The following is a 23,849-nucleotide window of genomic DNA, read 5'->3' as shown; positions in this document are numbered from 1 at the left end:
GATTTGGATGTGAAAACTCTCATATTGCAGCTGTGAGTGTGCACTTTCAGCCCATATTATATATATAATTGTATTTCTGAACATGTTTTTGTAAACAGCTAAAATAACAAAACTTGTGTCACTGTCCAAATATTTCTGGACCTAACTGTATGTGCCAATTGGGACATTGACTATAACAGTGCAGACAGAGTCACCGTGTGCTCTGGTCGTGCACCATTTTCAGGAGTATATGCTTACTGGAGACAAAAATCCAAACGTAGTAGACTAAATAATTAAAAAAAAAGACGTCGCATGTGGTTCTTCCTATTTTGATACAAAGCCAAGATAAGTGCAGGGCTGGGGGCTGCAGCCTGTAGCCGTATGCTATATCTGTGCTGGGTATCATAATACGGGCGGACCCTACGCCAAAATTGTATTTATTTATTTTACTGCACAATATAGACCCACAGTCAGCACCTGTGATTTATTGCAGGCAGACGCTGTCACACAGGCTGGGGGCGAGTCTGACTGCAACCAATCACAGACAACAGGACAGCTAGTGGGCGGGGAAAGCAGTGCATATGCAATGAAGGTAATGAGAGGTCCTGGAAGTGAATGAGCAGCCGTGGGAGCAACTACAGTCACACAGGAACCTTGGTAAGTATGAAGTGCTCGCTCCATCCTTATTTTATTTTTTTTCCTTTTTTTTTTTTATTTCCACAACCAGATTCACACCTGGGTCCAGCACCTGGGTAAGTTTGAAACTGCGCGGATCCTGATTTTTACAGTCTGCATCCATCTATCATTATTAACCAGGCCAGACTCATTATTGCATTTGTGCCTGTTTTTGTTGACTTTTTACTTTTTGTGCCTTTTCTTTTCTCTTTTACATGCGCTTGCCTGTGAACAGAGTTTGGGGTATCCAGAAAGTTTCAATTGACTTCTAATTTGCGACTTTTGTAAAGTCACAAAAATTGTCACAAACATATTCCATTTCCCATTAGAATAATTTTATGAATGTGAGTCATTTTGCCACAATATTTGCATCATTCTACGAAGCGTGCAACTTTTATGCTAAAAAGTGGCAACATAGGTTCAAGGCAAAAATATGGATAATTTTTGAATTTGCGTAAAATTCATGAACTTCAGGCACAATTTTGAATAATTCGGCACAAGGAAAAAGCAAAGACAAAAATTAAATGGGACTTAAAAAAATGTCAATGATGAATTGGTGCCACGGGCTACTGAGCGGTAGAGTGGTAATGGTACAAGGCTGCAACTACTAACAGGTCTTTAACATAATGACCAAAGTAAGTGAAACTTTACTTTGGTATCAATTTTTTTCCTAGTGCAGACATATTGGGCTGTGATGCATGTTTTAAGATGGGCCCAAAGCTATGCTACAGACTGTATAAAATGGTTTATTATTATGGGTACAATTTCCATATAATTAGAGGAAGGTGGAGATTTTTCTGGCTTTTTTTTCTCCATTCATACACCTTCCAGCTGCCGACCCTATCAGTCATTCTCTTATAAAACACTTATCACTGAGCAGCATCAATAGCTCACCCAATCTGTTACCTACCCCACAGAAGAACGATGTATCTGAGCGGGATAAAATATAGCACTGCCGTAAGCACACAAAGGGCGATAATTGCCAGCCAGGTTAAGAATGGGACCGTCCAGTTGAATGTGCTACATGGAAAAAAATGGCATGAGTCACACGACTAATCCTCTAATATATCTAATAAAAGACATAACAAATAAAGTGCGCACGTCTAAACGAGACATGTAGGCATATTACTCTTCATTCCTTCCTCCTGGATGTGCACAAGAGGAAATGCAGAGATAAATGGTGCCAAATAAATTGTATCTCAACAGCATTACAGACAATGGCACCTATTAATCACTGCTCAATATCCAATAACTCACTTACTAGAAATAATACACTTAACTGGGAATATCGACCGTCGAGCTCTTCATCATGAATAATAACATTTTATCATGTCTTCATACAGCAGCAAATGTATATGTGTATAAATCAACCATCTCATCCCCAGTCCTATTAATATATTGGCTGTACTGTAGCCATATACAATAAGCGATAGAGAATGGGAATTTTATATACCTTGTTAGCATAAGACATGGATTATTAACCAAATATGATCAGCGTCAACTAAATTAAAATGAGACACTAGTCAATATGTGAAAATAAGCCTTATAAATGGCATTAACTGTATAAGCGCCCATTGTAAAATGTAAAACTTTCATTGTATTCAGAGCTTTGTGCTGCTAACTGGAAACAGTCAACAAGCTGCTGTTTATAGATGAATGTGGGCGTCACACGAGATGATCTATCGTGTGATGCATCGTTGAGGTCACGGTTTTCGTGACGCACATACGACATCGTTTGCGACGTCGTCCTGTGTGACACCTACGAGCAACGCAAAACGTTTGCAAATCGTTTATCTGTCACATGTCGCTCATTTTTAAAAAAATCGTTTATTTTTCTTTCAGCTGGTTGTTCATCGTACCCAGGGTAGCACACATCGCTCCATGTGACACCCCGGGAACGATGAACACAGCTTACCTGCGCCCCGTGGCACCCGCCGGCAATGCGGAAGGAAGGAGGTGGGCGGGATGTTTACGTCCCACTCATCTCCGCACCTCCGCTTCTAGTGGCCAGCCGCTGTGTGACGTCGCTGTGACGCCGAACGTCCCTCCGCCTTCAGGAAGAGGATGTTCGTCGCCCACAGCGAGATCACTCAGCAGGTAAGTGCGTGTGATGGCGGTTTAACGACTTTGTGCAACACGGGCAGCGATTTACCCGTGACGCACAAACGACGGGGGCCGGTACGATCGCTCGTGCGATCGCATGATAGATCGTACCGTGTGACGCCCGCATTACAGTTATTGTTGCTTATTATGTTTAGTGCGTATCAATGTTCTGCTGTGAAAGTTGTGGGTCATTTTCACTTTAGTACTTAGATCATTAAAAGAGTTGCCCCATAAAGAAAATACATTTTAATTAATACATCTTAAAATAAGTTTCACAATTGGATGTGTTTAAAAAATGCTTCCATACATAATCTTATATATATGTCCCTAATATAAGCTGTTATTTGATGTGTCCTACAATGCAGAATTGCTCCAGTTCATGGTCAGCACATACCATGGCTCCTGACCAGGGGAGGAAGCATAACCTACTTATGATAAGTGAGTGTACAGACACGACACAGCAGGGGCACAAGCTGTTACTTTCTCAGGCAGCATATTTGCCTGCCTGTTTTATCACAGGAGCAAATGTTTCTGCTGCATCTCAAGCCTTCATTAATCAACTCTGTGACATAAGCGCTCCATTGGCCACAAAGCCTACATGTCACTGATTTGATATATGATGCGCTCAGAGGGCTGATATGCGGAAGAAACACTTGCTCCTGTGATAAAACAGACCTGCAAAGGTGACAGCTGCAAGTTCCTGCTGTTTCGTTTGTACATTCACTTATAATAACTGGCTTATGGTTACTCCCCAGGTCAGGATCTGGGGTATGTGCTGACCTTGAACTGGAGTAGTTCTCACACAGAAAATAACAGTACATACCAGGGGTACACTCTCAGTTTGATGAAGTTTGATGTTTGTATCCTTATGTTTATCCCCCTGTCTGTCTTTCCTTTCCCTCCGTGTTTACTAGTGCAGCAGTGAGACTAGTGTTTCCAGCCGGCCATTTCCCTAGCCATGGTGTTTGCAGGGCTAGAGAGGGATTAGGTATCCGACTCGGCAATGGGTTGGCATACCCCATATAAAGGCACTATGGAGCTCAGGTAACAGCTTGAGGTGAGTTCAGGAGGTGTCTCCTCACCCCTCTCCCTAACCGTAGTTCCCCGTCTTGTTAAAGTGTCTCCGGTGTCTCCCCTTTGTTTGTGGTGTTTTTGTAGTGTGTCAGACGTCTGTCGGTTTGAGCGTGTGTGTCATGCGGTATATAAGGACATCTCCTACTCTGTGTGTGACATTTGGCATATGGCTACTGAAAACAGCTCAGGAATGGATGTCTATGTACATGAGCAACAAAGTTCTTTGGTTTCAGTGACTATTAAGAAGGGGGTCTGATTTACTCTGTGTATTGGATTGACTGTTTCTGACTCCTAGGTTTATTGATTACAGTTACCTGTACCTGTATCTGTTTTCCTCTGTTAGGTGAACTTGTCAGACTCCACTCTCTGGTATAGCCCTCAACCAAATGTAAGGGCTCATGCGAACGTAACTGCTGATTCTTCTGCAGCGATTTGACAGTAAATGTGCGCTTCAAATCGCTGAAGAAACACTGCGTAATGAATGCAGTATTTTTGTTAAAAAAAAGCCGATTTCATGCGCTCTGGCTGCTGCCCCCACCATAGACAGAGCAGGAGCTGCATCCAGAACGCAGCAATAATTGACATGCTGCTTTTATGAATGCACGGATTTGGGTCAAAATTTACCCAAATCGCTGCGTTCATAAAAGCATCGTGCGCACGTCTCATGCACAATCGTCATAGATTGTGCAGGGGACGCAGGACGCATGCATTTACACTGCAGTGCTATACGCAGCATAAATGCATGCTATTACGCAAAGTGTGCATGAGCCCATAGGCCTCATTTTACATCACTTATTTTTCTCTTATGCAAAAAAACCACCTTTCATTAGGCTCATCAGACGTTGGTTATTTGCCTATGAGTGCTATAATAGTGAATGGGGTCATTCACATGTCCATGATTTTCCATAGACATTGAGGGGACATGTTCAATTTTGATGTGAGTGTCGCATCAAAACTGGCAATGCAAGTCTATAGGTCTGTGAAACAATTGTACAGCACTCAGATGCCACCTAAGAACAGTCCAATTTACACAAACTGTAAGATAGGAAAAGAATTGAGAACATTTTCATTTTTTTTCATGTACAAGAAAAATTTATGAAACTGTGACCATAATCTGATAAAACTTGGATAAAATTGTGACCAAAATCACTCATGAAACTTTGTCAATTTTTCTACTTACGTATAAATTATCCCTCAGTGTTTATGATCGGATTTTCATCAGTGTTTAGTCAGTATGTCAGTTTTATCTCTGTGATTCTTCAGTGATTTTCATGTATGAAAAACTAAATAATCTGCAAAGCTTCTCCAATCCTCCACCATGTTAAAAAGTGACAGCACACAGATTGTGCATGGATGACAATGTGTTCTTCTAGTGATGTTCACAGGACCAAAGACTTGTATGGGTAATTTTGATCTAAGACGTCTAAATAGTTTTTTTTTTAGAAGGATTACCCAGACATGTGAACAGCCATGGGAAAGTGTTCTAGTTGTGAAAAACATGGAGAGAAAGTGTACAAGATTCTCGGATATCTGGATGAGGCCAAACCATTGTCTGTGCAATGGTTAATCTGTGACCATATTCTTTTGAGTCCGTTAGTATTGCGGATACTTACTTCTTTATCCTTTCACCAATGGAAGCTACTTCATCAAGAACATTTTGGACACTAACGCAGACCTCCTGGATGGCATACAGCTTATTCATAAAACCTTTCTTCTCACAGTCCTAAGGGGAAAAGAAAATGAGGATCATTACCAAACGGTTTCACCCTACCCAATGATTTACAATAACATTACAGTCATAAAATATCTATAGTTATGACAGAAATTTCTGTTAAGAGACACAGGCTGTGGAAAAGTCCTTGAGTGCATCGGGGCATGGTTGTAGAATTCTACTAAAGGTTTTGTGTTTTTTTCGTTTTTTCTTTACATTGTGGGCAGGAAACCAATTTTACACTTAGGGGCCCTTTGCACACTATGACATTGCAAGCCGATGCTGCGATGCTGAGCGCGATAGTCCCCGCCCCCGTCGCAGCTGCGATATCATGGTGATAGCTGCCGTAGCGAACATTATCGCTACGCCAGCTTCACATGCACTCACCTGCCCTGCGACGTCGCTCTGGCCGGCGAACCGCCTCCTTCCTAAGGGGGCGGGTCATGCGGTATCATAGCGACGTCACACGGCAGGCGGCCAATAGAAGCGGAGGAGAGTGGGACGTAAACATCCCGCCCACCTTCTTCCTTCCGCATAGCCGGCCGGGATGCAGGTAGGAGATGTTCCTCGCTCCTGCGGCTTCACACACAGAGATGTGTGCTGGCGCAGGAACGAGGAACAACATCGTAACATCGGTCTTTCCAAATTCATGGAAATGACCGACGCTACACCGATGATACGATTACGACGCTTTTGTGCTCGTTATTCGCATCAAAAATGCTTTACACACTACGATTTGACCCCACCGACATCGCACCTGCGATATCGTAGTGTGCAAAGGGCCCCTTAGAGTTATAGCTTTTTATTATATGAAGCTTATTATGTTGACACAATCTAGAATTATGTGAATGGAAGAAAAACATAGAACCTTGTTGGTAAGGAACATTGGATGGATATTGATATAGAAAAATTATTTTATTTTTTTTATTGCTTTGGCTTGTTTTATATGTTCTACATACGCTAAATATGGACCACTACTACTATGCTGTGTTATCAAGCATTCCAGTTTTGATACGTGTTCGCACAATTTAATGTTCTTCAAACATCCAAGTGTTTTAGTTTTACAAATGTGAGATAAACATTGGTCTCATTTGAATCTCACATAGTTCTCACATATGTCCATTTACTTGATTCTTGTGGATTAAGACACTTAAAGGGAATCTGTCAGCAGGTTTTTGCTACCTCATCTGAGAGCAGAATGATATAGGCAAAGAGATCATGACTCCAACAATGTATAACTTAGATTACTGGGTGGAGCCATTCTGACACAATCAGAATTTTTAGATTTATCCATCTAGCAGAGGTGAGTGAGCTGGCTCCACCCACATCAGGCTCTCTATAGAGATTGTACATTGACACTGAGGTGTCAATCAGAAAAGTGGCATGCTGGACTGTCCTGTGTGAATTTATAGTCTTGCAATGAAAAGGGTTCTGCTGCTTAAATAAACACAGCAAATAACCAACAGAATGGACTGTAACAAGACAGGCATCATTGAATCCTATGTTTTAACCCTTGCAGCATTTTGTCTTCAGCTTACATAGTAAAAGTCTGATGACAAATTCCCAAAAAATCTGTAGCCTGAGACGTTTTGTGAACACGCCACTAAAAGGGTTCATTTACACCAGCAAATTATATGTTTGGATGCTGTCCATATGCAAAACTGACAGCATACAAGCAGCACACACCAATGCAAGTTAATTGATGGTCTGCATATAAAAATTAGCAGTATACACTTCTCTAATCCATTTTTTACATCAGATTCGCCCATTAAAGTCAATAGGTGTATTAAAAAATTGCAGCCATACCAACACTATCCATATAGTATCCACTTTTTTTTATTTTTTTACAGTTTTTACAGATATATATATTAATATAGGAAATGTATTTGTTTTTAACTAATTTTTCAATTGTTGATGTAAAAGACAATACCACTGAAATATCATTTTTTTCTGGATGAAAAACAAACAATATTTCATATGCTCATGTGAACTTGGCCTAATACTAATTATAAAAGACAAAGAGACCAATTCATCATTTGTGTTTTTTTAAGTCATTTTTCTTATTTTAAAAAAGTTCAGTAAAATATTAAAACACTCCAAAGGGTAAGGGTAGGGTTGCTATAACAGAGTTGATTTGCCCCCAAAAATTAGCATGTCATTTTTAAAGTCAAAATCAAGCAAAAATATCAGGTAAACCAAAATAGAATGATCTGCATAAAAACAAACAAACAGGCGAACATGTACCCTTTCATCCCTGGCCAATTTTCCGTTTTTCGTTGTTTTTTTTTTTTTGCTCCCTTTTTTCTGAGAGTTGTAACTTTTTTATTTTTCCATCAATTTTGCCATATGAGGGCTTGTTTTTTGCAAGACAAGTTGTACTTTTAAATGAAACCATAAGTTTTACCATATAGTATACTGGAAAAGGACAAACAAATTCCAAGTGCTGAGAAATTGCACAAAAAGTGTGATTACAAGATTGTTTTTGGGATATTTTATTCACCGTGTTCAATACATGGTAAACCTGAAGCATCCGTGTGATGCCTCAGGTGAGTATAAGTTCATAGAAACCAAACAAGTATAGGTTTACTTTTATCTAAGGGGATAAAAAAAAAATCAGACTTTTGTCCAAAAAAGTGGCACATTTTTTGCGCCATTTTCCGCGACCCATAGCGGTCTCATTTTTCGGGATCTATGGCTCAGTGACAGCTTATTTTTTGTGCCTTAAGCTAACATTTTTAATGGTACCATTTTTGCGCACATACTATGGTTTGATTGCCTGTTATTACATTTTGTGCAAAATTTGCGGTGACCAAAAAAAATTAATTTTGGCGTTTGGATTTTTTTTTGCTGATACGCCATTTACTGATCAGATTAATTGATTTTGTATTTTGATTTGGCATTTCTGAACGCGGCGATACCAAATGTGTGTATAATTTTATTTTTTTAACCCTTTAATTTTAAATGGGGCAAATGGGGAGTGATTTGAACTATTATTTTTTTTTTTATTTTATTTCTTTAAACTTTTTTTTTAACTTTTTTTTATTTTACTAGTCCCCCTAGGCGACTATAAGGATCAGCAGTCTGATCGCTCATTCATTTCTGTTAATCACAGCTACAAAGCTGTGATCACCAGAAATACCTGTTGTTACTGGCAGCACTCGGCCAGGTGAAACAGGAAGTGACTCATGATAGCTACAGGAGTCAACACATAAACCTGTGCCAACATGGCAACCATTGGCTCACAGTAATTATATCAGAGTGCCGCCGATGGGGCCGGGTAAGTGAACATTTTCCGTGGCAGGGATTTAAATCGCTCTGCCACATTTTAACAGAGCAATTTAAGGGGTTAACAGGCACGAGTGAATCGCAGATCCACCTGTGCCTGTGAGGCACACATGTCAGCAGTTGAAATCAGCTGACATGTGTGCGTATTGCACAACTATATGCCTTAGGATGTACTGTTACGGCCCGCAGTTGTTAATGGGTTAGATACACGCTCCAATGTCAAAGTAAAAGAAGAATAAGGTACACATGAAAAACAGACAAAAATCACCAAAATCTAGCCAAAAAAGGCACAAATGAAATAAAGAGTCAAGCTCAATATTTTGGCACCTACAAAAAGCTAGTTTGATAAAAATGCATAAAAGCCATGCATGACTTTATATTGGGACCCTGTCCTGCTCTACCCTCATTCACACTGATGTCATTTGACACATGGTATGGTTTCAATACTAGAGAGAGGTTAGGACCATCCTGATAGGTACACTGTGTCGCCATGGGATGGCTTTTAGGCTTTTGTTTTTATCAAATGAGCATTAATTAAATACCCTATGTTATTTATGTGTACTATCAATATTTTTAGATATTTACTAGGGATGATCAAATACTTCAATTATTAGGCTTCGCGTATATTTTCCGAATACGTCGCCGCTATTCGATTATTCGCGAATATTCAATGCGCAATGTAAGTCTATGGGAAACGCGAATAACAACTATTGTGAACTATTCGGGCTTCCCATAGACTTACATTGCGCATCGAATAGTTGAATAGCGGCGAGGTATTCGTAAAATATTCGCGAAGCTGAATAATCGAAGTATTCGATCATCCCTAATGTTTACCTTCTGTAGCTTATATGCTCATTTTGTTTTTTCTTGGGCTTTGAGTTTGTATTATAGGAGATGCTTAAGAAAACTCATACACCCCCCAAATAATTATGAAATTGATGGTATAAACTGACACATGGACCAAATACTGATAAAAAAACTGATGAAATGCGGTCTTTGCGTACTCGAAAAATTACTGATGTCTGAATGAGACCTTACAGTGTATCTATTTGAAAACTTATACAAATTTCAAAAAAATGAAATTAGAAATTAACAAAACTTTTTCCGATTATTTGGAAGAGCGAACAGTTGCTCCTTTAAGCATAGATAAATCAGTCTTGCATATTGTATATAGACACACATATGCAGATGGATATACACAACAGGAACAGAAACGTAGAGATGTAGGAAATGAGAGATGAAAGAAATATGAATCATGTAATCCTGTGACATTTCGAGGGGTGGGTAAAAGTGACAGAACTGACTGCTATAAACAGAATGACTGAAGAACAGAATCTTCATAACCTCCATAATTCTAGAATACACCGAGGACTTTATTTAGCAACGCAAAGCAGGAGTGATCAAGGCACAAATAAGCACGCCATATGTACAGTATGAAAGTGATGACTTCAGGTGAACACTTCACAATCTGATGCTCAACTTTGTTTCCCACAAGTTAAAAGCTCAAGAGGTTCCATTATTAAAAAACCTAACATGATAAGAAGGGTCTGAATTTTACAAAATTCTTCAATCTAGTTTTTATTTAAAGAATATACAGTGAGTGGCAGATTAACAAATGTATCAAAATGTTGAGTAAGAGAAACCAGAGAAATATAGCAAAGGTGCACGGTACAATGGGCAATATAAAACAAAAATTCTAAATAGCTTTAATTAGTGTATCAAACTTGTTTTGTCTAGGGAGGTATTCTCTATTGTACATTACAATGACCGCCAACTTGGTACACTAACAAAACTTTGTCCTAGAATATTAATGGATGCAGTAGGAAGCTCCACCTCCTCTGTTCAAGAAAAAAATGTATTTTGATCAACTACTGCAGATATCAGTGGTGCTAAAGTAAGAAGAGGCTGCTCACACTGCTGTCTATCATGTCTTCTTGATCTAATAATTGTTATGCCAGAAGTGCTACAATAATAAGAGGCAGTTCACACTGCTGTCCATCCTGTCTGTATGATCTAATGCTTGAAATATCAGAAGTGCTAAGGTAGGAAGAAAAGGCTGCTGACACTGTTAATCACTCTGTCTTTCTGATGTAATTCTCGAGATCATAGGAATGCTGAGGTAAGATGAGGCTGCTCACACAGCTGTCCACCATGTCTTTCTGTTATAATACTGGAAACACCAGAATTGTTTTATGAAGAGGCTGCTCACACTGCTGTACACCCTGTCTTTTTGATCTAATACTGGAGATCCCAGGGGTGTTGAAAATAACAAGATGATGTGTAGACTGTGTGCAATATGCCCTTCTGAATGCTGAGTGAGGGGAACTTCTTTCTTGACTTGATCACGGCACCTGTCCTATTAACATTGATGGAAACCTTTCCTAAAGTTTACCAAAACATTGGCCATTTTCTTGTACTATGGTGATTACCTGTCTAGACAAAGTGGTTTTCTAATTAAAGGTATTTATGAATTTATTTGACTTTTTTTTTATACATTTTTTATCTATTCCTGGAAGACCCGGCTAAATGTAGACAGTTTAAAACTTGTTGGCATATGTTTAGTGCAACAACTTCATTCCTGTCTGAGTGTTTAGTTGGTAGGTTTGTATGCTGTTAATAAAGTTATTGTAAAAAAACCCAAAAACTCCAGAAGGTCTCACAGGCAGAGGATGTGACTGTAGTCTGATCCTTGCGTCCATGAGAAAGGAAGCTGCATGCATACGCTGCAGATAGAAACATACAGAAATTATTTCCTGCAATCTATTAAGCTTACTATGTTTGTTCTAATTGTTCCTGAATAAACCAACCGTTATTGCTGAACCCTTGGAGAGTATCTTCAATAACCTGCTGCCAACAAAACTAGACCAAGCAGGAAGAACATGGAAACAATTTAGGAATTAGGCTCTGTGCGCACTAGAAAAAGGATTTTTCTCAAGAAATTTCTTAAGAAATGTCATGAGAATGAAGGATTAGCGCACCTGCGTTAAAAAAAACGTACCAATAACGCACCGAAAACACATGCGTTTTTAGTGAGTTTTAGTGCATTTTTTTGCAGGTTGGGCCCTGTTTTTTAATACTTTAACAGCAATAAATAATATAGATAATAGATATATATTTGATAGACAGATAGATAATGGATAGATAGATGGATGGATAGACTGATAGATAGATAGACAGATAGATAAATAAATAAATAGAAAATGGATAGATAGAAAGATGGATAGATGAATAGATAGATTGATGGATAGATAATTGATAGATAAATAGATAGACAAGTAGATAAATAGACAGATAAATAGATAGATGGAAAGATAATCAATAGATAGAGTCCCTGTGAGGATACACTGCAGTTCTCGCGAGCGGTAATGTGGCGCCCTGGACAAGCCAGGTCATCACAGGAACTACACCAACACACCCCCCACCCCGGTCAGGCACACCAAAGCCAAAACATAAAATCCTTGTTGCCTTCCTCCAGGGGCTGATGTCCACACCAGGGGGTGGGCCAGGCGGTTGGTCCCGCCCACCGAGGAGTTCACAGTCCTGGAGGCAGGAAAAGAGAGGAGAGGAGTTGAGTTTTAGAGGAGAGTTTGAAGTGGAAGGAAGGAAAGTGGTAGTGGAGCAGACAGAAAGCGGTCCGGGTGTGTGGCCCGGACGGAACAGCAAGGTTGGCAGACGGTGGTGACCGTCTGCAGGAGAGGTCTATTGGAGCTAGCCGTAAGGACCGTGGACAGGCGGTGGCCCGGCGGTACCGGACCGGTACGCAAAGAGAAGCCTGCACCAACCGGCAGGGCTTACGGACCCCGACAAGGCTAGGAGTCGCCGCTGAAATTGTCAAATTCGTTAGCGAAGGGAACCTCCGGGGTTTCCCAGCAGCCAAGTCCCGATAAAAGGCAACAGTCCAACCGTTGGAGGGAAACACAGTCACCGCCAAGGCTACAGTTCCCAGGGCCAGAGCCTGCGCGCAAAAGGGGCTCCTTCAGCACATATCCAAGCTGGGGAGCGAGTTACCGGTGGGAACCCATTGGAACCATACACACTACACAGGTGCAGGAAAGGCAGTCACCATCAACCTGCCGGGAGGAGAAACACCGCAGCCATCTGTGGGACCCGTCCATCCAGCCGTTTGTTTTACCGGAGACTGTGTATTCGTTACTGGCTGAGTGAGTACCACCGTGCCGTGCGGCACAGCGCTGCCCCCACGACCCTGCACCTCACCAGGCCCCGTAACCCGCCTGCCATCTATCCCTACCCCATCACCAGGCCCCGGGACAACCAACCCCCTACCCACGGAGGGGAGAACCAACATCCAAGCTGCTCCCTGTCATCGCTCCCGGGATCCCCGTCCAGAGCAGCGGTGGTGTCACCAATCTCACCACAACCGTGGGTGGCGTCACGGACAATAAATCCCCAAAATCAACCCCCTTTTCACTCACGGGCGAGGAACGCCGCTCGAGTCCCCGGGATCCGGCCCACCGCTCGAGCCACCGACCGAGCAGCAGCAGCCGGACCTGAGCAGTGGGTGAGCGCAGCGTCCCCTCTTCCGACCGCGACAGTAATGTGTTCAGATTACCGACCATGAGAAATGACCTGTAGTTACCCCTGTAGCATCGCTCACTGAATGAGGCTGCATTGAGTATGTGTCAGACAAGCCTGGATGCAGGCGTCTTGGGACCTGCATGGATTACGCCGGAGCTGTGTGTTTGAGGGGTTAATAAAGTGGTGAAAGAGGGAGCTTTTTTGTGTTTTATTTAAAATAAAGGATTTTTCGGTGTGTGTGTGTGTGTTTATTCACTTTACTTACAGGTTAACCATGAAAGCTGTCTCATAGACGCTGCTTGGACTCAGTGGCAGCGCATAGCTGCCATTAATTCGTTATTACCCCGATTGCCACCGTATCACGGCAATCGGGAAGAGCCGAGGACACGCAGGGACTGTCACATAACGGATGCGACATTCTCGGGGCAGCAGCGGGCTGATATTCTTGGCTGCGGGAGGGGGGGCATTAACCATGGCCCTCGCCCTCCCGCTGCTGTGTGTTTACCTTGGCTGGACGGTAAAAATACGGTGGAGCCCACATTTTTTTTTCCGTTTTTTATTTTTAATATGTACATTTGGTTTCTATGTGTATTCTATATGTCTGTGTCTGTGTGTGTGTGATCTGTGTGTGTTTACTCTCTGCTCCGCTTCCTCTTCCTGTCATAATGACATCACTTCCCTGCAAAACGCAGGGCAGTGATGAACATTATTTCCCGAAAAATGCAAAATAACGTAGTAATATCGCAGGAAAACGCAATGAAACGCATATAATTTGCTACCTGCGTTATTCCCTGCGCTATTTCATGATTACATTACAGTCAATGGAGTGAATAACGCAGTTAGCTGCAGAAAAGAAGTGACATGCTCATTCTTTTTCTTAAGAAAATCTACTGAAAGAATTTTCTTGAGAAAAAAACGCAGTGTGCGCACAGCTATTTTTTTCCATAGGTTTTGCTGGGGAATGTCTGCAGAAAGGTTACAACCATTTTCTCAAGAAATTTCTGCAGCAAAAACGCATAAAAAACGCGGGTAAAAACGCAGTGTGCGCACAGGGCCTTATAGCCTCAAAACAGCTACATTTCCAAAGATTACTGTTCTCTGCTTTAGGCTGGAGTCACACTTGCGATTAACTCGCACGAGTGCAATGCGACAAAATCTCGCATTGCACTCGGACCAATGTTAATCAATGAGGCAGCTCTGATCTGCTATTTTTTTCTCAGTCCAAATCAGACTGAGAAAAAAATCGCAGCATGCTGCGTTTTGGTGAGTTTCACGTGCGAGTCACTCCAATGAAAGTCTATGGGTGCGTGAAATAAAACGGATGTCACACGGACGGCACACACCATCCTAGTGACATGTGTTTTTCTAAATACATTTATCGCATGTTGCAGAAAACACTGGAAATGAGTGAGGTCTGTCGATGTCGGTCAATCTGTCTCTCTGTCAGTCTCTCTCTCTCTGTTGGTCTCTTTCTCTGTCGGTCTATCCCTCTCCCCCCTCTCTCATACTCACCGATCCCCGATCACCAGCGCGGCGCTGCACAGCTGTCACAAAGCTCCGGCGGCTTTTCCTCTTTTGAAAAAGCTGGCCGCTCATTATTCCATCACATATTCACTGCTTTCCCCCTGTGGAGGTGGCATGATGACGACGAAACTCTGACTGTGCTGGCGGACTCAGCATCTGGCGTTAGGTGAGTATATACAGTGTATGATTATTTATTTTTTTGGGGGGGCTCACTATTATTTTTTATGGGGAACATGTGGCATTACTACATATGTGGGAGAAATAAAGGGGTTATTATTACTATATGTGGGGGAACTCAGAAGGGATTATTACTGGGTGTGTGGGGGGGGACTAAGGGGGCATTACTACTATATGTGGTGGTACTAAGGGGGAAATTATTAGTAAATCTGAGTGGGACTTAAGGGGCAATATTCTAAGCTCCCTCACATATACTACAAGGGACCACTAAGTCCCCCCACAAACACTAATAATGTGCCCTGGTTTATCCCCAGAATACATTATTTGTATACATAGGGGCCATTAATAACATATGTGGGGGGACTGAAAAGGAATTATTGCTATATTTGGGGGGTTCAGGGAACATTTATTACTATATGTCCAGGAACTCAAAGAGCATTATTACTATATATGGTTGACTCAGGAGGACATTAATATTACACTTGGGGTGACTAAGGGAGGCATTATTACTAGTGATGGGTGAACTCACAGATATGCGGGATCAGCGGAGCAGACCGGACTTAGAAAAGGAATGGCAGAATTGATCCCAGATATCTTGCTGGACACCGGTCTCCATATAAGTCAATGGGGACCAGAATCTGGCGCTTAAAAATGGTAGTACGAGCAAGCGCTTTATACTTAGAGTTTCTGGAACGGCTATAGATGCTTCCATGCTGCTCATTATTGCTCATCCATATTCACTGCTTCCCTGACCACTGGCAGTCCTGGCCTCTGTGATTGGCTGCAGTCAAACATGCCCCCGGCCTGTGTGACAGAGCTGACTGCAAGCAATCAGAGGCACTCTCTGCGGGTCACTATCGTAGTATAAAAAGAAATAAAAATACTGGCATAGGGTTCTCCCGTATTATGATACTTAGCGCAGATAAAACATACTGCTACAGGCTGCAGCCCCCAGCTGTGTATCGAAATAAGAGGAACCACATGCAGCTTTTTTTTTAATTTAATTATTTAAATAAATAGTTTAAAAAAAATCAGTGTGCGTCCCCCCCTCATTTTGATACCCAGCCATGATAAAGCCTGACAGCTGGGGGTTGGTATTCTCAGGCTGGGGAGACCCATGGATATTGCCCCCTTTAGCATACAAATAACATCCTGCAGCCGCCCAGGATTGCCCCACCATTAGATGTGACAATCCTGGAACTTAACCCAGCTCTTCCTGATTTCCCTGGTGCGGTGGCAATCGGGGTAATGAGGAGTTAGTGGCAGCTGTGAGCTGCTATTAAGTCCTAGATTTGTAATTTGTTTTCTATGAGACCCTCCCATTACTAAAAACCACCGAAGTGCCAGATCCAGATCAATACCTGGAGTTCCCTGATAATTCCAGGCACGGGTCCAGCACCCGGATACTTTTGAACCCGTGTGGATTCTGACTTTTACAGTCTCGATCCGTCCATCACTAATTATTACTATATGTCAGTGATTCAGGGGGCATTATTAGTTTTGTTGAAGTACTTGGGCATTATTAAGGTAATTGCTATGAAGACTCTCTGAGAACTTTATGACATTATTACTATGTAGGAGTGCTCAGGGGACAATATGAAATGTTAAATGGGTACTGTTACGGGGGGCAGTCTGATAATAAAACCCAAAGGAATATCAGAAAGCAAAGGGTCCACCGTGCAAAGACTGTGCTGCAGACTATGGCAGAGGATAAGGGGTATATAAGTGTGCCACTGTAAATAGTAATAGCACAAGTGCAGAGTGCAATACCTCTGTTAAACTCACAGAGGAATATAATTAGGAAATAAAGCAATTCCTCCCTTACTTGGAGGATGTGTGGTATGGTCTCTGTTAATGGTCACAGAGACAAAAGCAGTGAGTGTGAAATGGCATCTACCTAGGTCCGTTCCTCAAGCGGTGCCAGGAGACGGACAGCAGCGTAAGCCGCACAAAGCTCCTACCTGCGTTCGCTCCACTAGTGTACGAGGACACGAACCACTAGATATGGCACCTGCCTGGATCCGCTCTACTAGTGGTGCAAAAGAGACGGACAGCAGCATAAGCCGCACAAAGCTCCTACCTATGTTCGCTCCCCTAGTGTGCGAGGATACGAACAACTGCCAGAAGCAATATAAGGAACGTTACCCTAACGACAACATCCACCTACGAGAAGAATCACAAGGCCCAGCCGGACAATGTGCCTCAGGCACCTGCCTATGTCCGCTCCACTAAGATGTAAGGATACGGACCGCAGCCAAAGCTGTAAGGTATAAGAACGCTACCCTGCCGGTAGCGCTCACCTAGCATAGACAGAGAGATGCCTAGAGGGATGTGCACAGAGCGTCTACTCTCATGCATGAACCAAGAGGACTGAGCGCCGGGCGGCGTGCGTCAGGGTCTTATATAGACTTTGTGCCTCATCCAAGATGGAGAACACCAGAGCCAATCCGCTGCCAGAACGACAGGAATGACGTCACGCTGGCCTATCACCGAGCAAAGCGTCACAAGCACATGACCAGCGACCAATCGGCATAGAAGGTGTCAGAGACATGTGACCACGTGTCACAAGCACATGACCAGCGGCCAATCAGCTTAGAAGGTGTCAGAGACATGTGACCTCGTGTCAGCGATGATGTCACCCGCACATGTGCAATGGCTCCAAGATAGGACTTAAGGCTACTTTACACACTGCGATATCGGTCCCGATATCGCTAGTGTGCGTACCCGCCCCCATCTGTTGCGCGACACGGGCATATCGCTGCCCGTGGCGCACAACATCGCCCAGAGCCGTCACACATACTTACCTGTCCGGCGACGTCGCTGTGACCGGCGAACCGCCTCCTTTCTAAGGGGGCGGTCCGTGCGGCGTCACAGCGACGTCACTGAACCGCCGCCCAATCGCAGCGGAGGGGCGGAGATGAGCGGGACGTAACATCCCGCCCACCTCCTTCCTTCCGCATAGCGGTCGGGAGGCAGGTAGGGAGACGTTCCTCGCTCCTGCGGCGTCACACGCAGCGATGTGTGATGCCGCAGGAACGAGGAACAACCTCGTTACTGCTGAAGTAACGATAATTGGGAATGGACCCCCGTGTCGCCGATTAGCGATTTTTCACTGTTTTGCAACGATGCAAAATCGCTAATCGATGTCACACGCAACGGCATCGCTAATGCGGCCGGATGTGCGTCACGAATTCCGTGACCCCAACGACTCCGCATTAGCGATGTCGTAGCGTGTAAAGCCCGCTTTAGTCTCCAGCGCTTGCACATGTGCAGTAGCAAGAAATCCGAACATAGTCTCCAGTGCTCGCACATGTGCAGTAGCAAGAAATCCGAACATAGTGTCCAGTGCCACAGCAACCGTAACAGTACCTCCCCCTCAAGGGCCCCCCTCCCGGCGACGCAGGTAATCGGTAACTAAGTCGGGAGCATGAACAGCCTCCTCAGGCTCCCAAGAGCGATGTTCCGGGCCATAGCCCTCCCAATCTATCAAGAAGAACCTGCGCCCTCTAACCATCTTAGAACCAACTATGGCTCGTACCTCATAGCTAGAGCGAGAGGAATCAGAGGCAGGAGAGTGCACTTCACGAGCGTGAGGTAAAATAGCCAGCTTTAGCAGTGAGACATGGAATTTGTCATGGATCCTAAGATGGACGGGTAACTGCTGATATTCTGCCATAACTGCCAGACCCTTGGCTCAGTCCTAATGTTACGGGGGGCTGTCTGATAATAAAACCCAAAGGGATATCAGACAGTAAGGGTCCACCGTGCAAAGACTCTGCTGCAGACTATGGCAGAGGATAAGGGGTATATAAGTATGCCACTGTAAATAGTAATAGCACAAGTGCAGAGTGCAATACCTCTGTTAAACTCACAGAGGAATATAATTAGGAAATAAAATAAATTCCTCCCTTACTTGGAGGGTGTGTGGTATGGTCTTTGTTAATGGTCACAGAGACAAAAGCAGTGAGTGTGAAATGGCACCTACCTAGGTCCGTTCCTCTAGCGGTGCCAGGAGACGGACAGCAGCGTAAGCCGCACAAAGCTCCTACCTGCGTTCGCTCCACTAGTGTGCGAGGACACGAACCACTAGATATGGCACCTGCCTGGATCCGCTCTACTAATGGTGCAAAAGAGACGGACAGCAGCATAAACCGCACAAAGCTCCTACCTATGTTCGCTCCCCTAGTGTGCGAGGATACGTACAACTGCCAGACGCAGTATAAGGAACGTTACCCTAGCGGCAACATCCACCTACGAGTAGAATCACAAGGCCCAGCCGGACCATGTGCCTCAGGCACCTGCCTATGTCCGCTCCACTAAGATGTAAGGTATAAGAACGCTACCCTGCCGGTAGCGCTCACCTAGCATAGACAGAGAGATGCCTAGAGGGACGTGCACAGAGCGTCTACTCTCATGCATGAACCATGAGGACTGAGCGCCGGGCGGCGTGCGTCAGGGTCTTATATAGACTTTGTGCCTCATCCAAGATGGAGGACACCAGAGCCAATCCGCTGCCAGAACGACAGGAATGACGTCACGCTGGCCTATCACCGAGCAAAGCGTCACAAGCACATGACCAGCGGCCAATCAGCTTAGAAGGTGTCAGAGACATGTGACCTCGTGTCAGCGATGATGTCACCCACACATGTGCAATGGCTCCAAGATAGGACTTAGTCTCTAGCGCTTGCACATGTGCAGTAGCAAGAAATCCGAACATAGTCTCCAGTGCCACAGCAACCGTAACAGGTACTGAAGAGGCATTACTACATTATAAAGGCATTCAGAGTATTGTGTTTGTCAAATGGGCAAACGGGAAGAATTTTTACTTTGTAGGTCACTCACTGAACACAAAAATATTTTCAAAAGGGCAATTTTACCATCTAATTGGCACAAATAGGCCATTTTACTATGTAAGGGGCAGTGTGGTGAGCATTATTTCCATAGTACTATATGGGGCACTAAGAGGATACGGTTACCGTGCCACAGAGAAGGTCCAGATGTAGAGATAAATATGGCAACAAGCTCAGCATAGGAGAATCAGCAGGTTAAGGGGTTTCTGTAAGTTGGGAATAGATAGGGACGGTACTTCAAATGTAAGAAGTCCAATGTATCTTTGTTGCAAACTCTGCAGACGATTCATGGCTGGAGAAGTTGTCATGGTGGTCTGGGCCATATGAAAAAGATGGGAAAAGTGAATGACCCCATCAAAAATAATGTCATATGTAAGCCACTATCTATATTTGTATTGTAATCTCTTAATATGTTCTGCAGAACTAATATCTACCACCATGGAAGTGATATTGGTATTGGTCCTTGTATAGTGATTTTGTTTTCAGAATGGTCATATGGTGATGTTCTCCTTTACCCATTATGATTAGGGTGCCTCCATAGTTATAAACATGTTTAACAAGGTAACTGGCCCACTCAGATGAGTTTTGCCTCATCTCTAGCTACACCTCTGGACACAAGTACTGTAGGGCAATATTTTTGACATGTAGAAAAGCACATTTACAGGTAACGGACCGATTATTGTGAGTTATATCAGCCAATAGCTCTGAATCATGGATGAAAACAACTGAGTTTTTGCCAGCAACCTGTGAAATTACCTGACACATTTTCTCACCAGATCTAGAAAAAAGCAAGCTCCATTTTATTTGGCTGCTATGGGCAAAATATTAAGTGACCCCCATTAATAAATTAAAGGTAACCTGTGATGTCCCTAAAAACTATTAACCTGAATAAATAGGGTGAATTTGTACTGAGTGTGCATTGTGTATTGAGTGAGGCCGCGTCCATCTAGTTGGATACTGGTCGGGAGTAAAAATATCCCATACCTGCGGCAAAGTGACCGCCATCCCCGGCTTTGACCGGAGAATGTGCACAGTGTGTGCAATGTGACGATTCACAAGTCTGCACTCACATAGAGTGACACTTAGAGGGACTACAGACTCGTCCTTTTAGACCGAACAACCCTCTACCACTGTATTGACACATGTGTGCTTTATATTGTTATCTAAAGTCATGCACTTGTGTCCCCTATGTCCACTTGGGTTATTAGATCCTGTATAATTAGGAACAGCAAGCATTGCTGTCAATTAACAGTAATATTTTTTTAATTCGATGGCTGCTGTCTGATACATTCCTGTTTTACTGTTATCTGTAGATAACAAGGCAGATACAAGAGAAGATGAAGCCGTTATTGTCAGATTAAAGTGTGTTGTAATGTTCAAGGGCCACCTTGTGGCAGAAACCTCTGCAACTAGCGACAGAGACGTTAATTAAGATGTCTTGGCTCAGTGTGATAACCTCTGACGCCACCCTTTCTGACACATCAAATGATACAAGGGACAAAAAAACAAGTCTAAAAGCTTTATGAGATCACACTAATCTTCTAAATAGGATTCGAGAAGAGGCAATGTTCTCAAACTCTTTTGTTTGTTCTAGTTTAGTTCTGGTGGGAACGCAGCCCACATTCCCAAAGCTTCAAAGCTCTTTCTTGTTTATTATTTTGGCTTTATAGTGCTTTATTTTCTACAGTATGGAGGTTAGTGGAAACTAATATTGAACATCATGAGGTTTTGAGGTTTCGCCTGGTTTAATATTCATACATTACTGTGTTTACTCTTAATATTATGCAAAAAACCCAACACAAGTAACTAAATATATACAGTCATGGATGAAAGTGTTAGCACCCTTGAAATTGTTCCAGAAAAAGAAGCATTTCTCCCAGAAAATTATTGAATTTACACATTTTGTTAAATACGTTTATTTCCTTTGTGTTTATTGAAACAAAACAAAACAGAAAAAAAAAACCAGAGAAAAAAGGCAAATTGGAGATAAGTTCACACAAAAATATTAACAATTGGACATACAAAATTGTTGGCATCCTCAACTCAATATTTAGTTGTTCACCTTTTGGAATAAATAACTGCAATCAATCGCTTCCAATAACCATCAACAAGCTTCTTAAGGGGGCTTTACATGCTGCGACATCGTTAATGCAGAGTCGTTAGGGTCACCGAATTTGTGACGCACATCCGGCCGCATTAGCGATGTTGCTGCGTGTGACACCGATAAGCGATTTTGCATCGTTGCAAAAACGTGCAAAATCGCTCATCGGTGACATGGGGGTCCATTCTCGATTATCGTTACTGCAGCAGTAACGATGTAGTTCGTCGCTCCTGCGGCAGCACACATCACTATGTGAGACGCCGCAGGAACGAGGAACCTCTCCTTACTTGCCTCCTGACCGTTATGAGGAAGGAAGCAGGTTGGCGGGATGTTCCGGCCACTCATCACCGCCCCTCCGCTTCTATTGGGCGGCCGCTCAGTGACGTCGCTGTGACGCTGCACGGACCACCCCCTTAGAAAGGAGGTGGTTCGCCGGTCACAGCGACGTCGCCGGGCAGGTAAGTATGTGTGACGGGTCTGCACGATGTTGTGCGGCACGGGCAGCGATTTGCCCGTGTCGCACAACAGATGGGGGCGGGTACCCACGCTAGCGATATCGGGACCGATATCGCAGCGTGTTAAGTAGCCTTTACTCCTCTCAACTGGAATTTGCACACTGCTCCAGGTCTCTCATATTTGAAGGCTGCCTTCTCCCAATAGCAATTTTAAGATCTCTCCACAGGTGTTCAATGGGATTTAGATCCAGACTCATTGCTGCCGCTTCAGAATTCTCTAGCGCTTTGTTTCCATACATTTCTGGGTCATTCTTGAAGTATGTTTGGGGTCATTGTCCTGCTTGAAGACCCATGACCTAGGACGCAAACCCAGCTTTCTGACACTGGGTACTACATTGCGAATGAAAATCCTTTGGTAATTTTCAGATTTCATAATGCCTTGCACACAGTCAAGGCCCCCAATGCCAAATTTTGCAAAACAACCTCAAAACATTTTTGAACCGCCACTATATTTGACTGCAGGTGCCATTTTCTTTTCTTTGTAGGCCTTATTCCGATGTTGGTAAACAGTAGAATGATGTGTTTTACCGAAAAGCTCTATCTTGGTCTCATCTGTCCACAATAATCAGAAGGATTTTGGCAAACTGCAGTCCAGCTATTTTATATCTCTGTGTCAGCAGTGTGGTCCTCCAGGGTCTCCTGCCATAGCATTTCATTTCATTCCAATAACGACAGGTCGCAATGACACTGATGCCCCCTGATCCTGCACCACAGTTTTAATTTCTTTGTAACTTGATTGGGGCTGCTTATCCACCAGGCGGACTATCCTGTGTTGAAAATTTTCATAAATTTTTCTCTGCCAACCATCAGCAGTGCCAGGGGTTTTAAAAATCTTGATTATGTTGCGCACATGGACAAAGGAACATGAAGATCACTGAAGATGGACATGTAACTTGTGTCTTTAGAGAATTACTATTTTTCCACAATTTTGGTTCTCAAATCCTCCGACAGATCTCTTCTCCTCTTCTGTTCTCCATACTTAGTGTGGCACACACAGACACAACACAAAGACTAAGTCAACCTCTCCCTTTTTTATCTGGTTTTAGATATGATTTTGATATTGCCCACACCTGTTACTTGCCCCAGGTGAGTTTGAAGGAGCATCACATCTTTAAAACAAAGTTGTTTACCCATCATTTTGGGGGTTTTGTGTGAAATTATGTCCAATTTGCCTTTTTCTTGTTTATTGTGTTGTTCCAATACACACAAAGGGGAAAAAAAATGTGTAAGATAAAACGTGTAATTGCAAAACTTTTCTGGGATAAATATTTTATTTTCTGGTATAATTTCAAAGGTGCTAACACTTTCGATCATGAATC

General features: G+C 43.1%; 1 protein-coding gene across 6 annotated transcripts in view; it reads right to left on the bottom strand.

Moving 5' to 3' along the window:
- MCTP1 (multiple C2 and transmembrane domain containing 1) overlaps positions 1-23,849 on the bottom strand; it is a 1,233,450-nt gene that overhangs the window by 14,709 nt on the left and 1,194,892 nt on the right. For all 6 annotated transcript variants that reach the window (XM_075325086.1, XM_075325087.1, XM_075325088.1 and 3 more), the window contains 2 exons: positions 5,445-5,554; positions 1,565-1,674 (listed from right to left, as the gene is read on the bottom strand). In XM_075325086.1, the coding sequence (XP_075181201.1) occupies positions 1,565-1,674; positions 5,445-5,554 (220 nt within the window). The remainder of the gene's footprint in view (positions 1-1,564; positions 1,675-5,444; positions 5,555-23,849) is intronic.

Source organism: Anomaloglossus baeobatrachus, chromosome 1 (genome assembly GCF_048569485.1).
Source record: "Anomaloglossus baeobatrachus isolate aAnoBae1 chromosome 1, aAnoBae1.hap1, whole genome shotgun sequence".
In the NCBI taxonomy this organism is placed as follows: domain Eukaryota; kingdom Metazoa; phylum Chordata; class Amphibia; order Anura; family Aromobatidae; genus Anomaloglossus; species Anomaloglossus baeobatrachus.
Note: the sequence above shows the minus strand (reverse complement) of the source record. Positions and strands in the feature narration are given on the sequence as shown.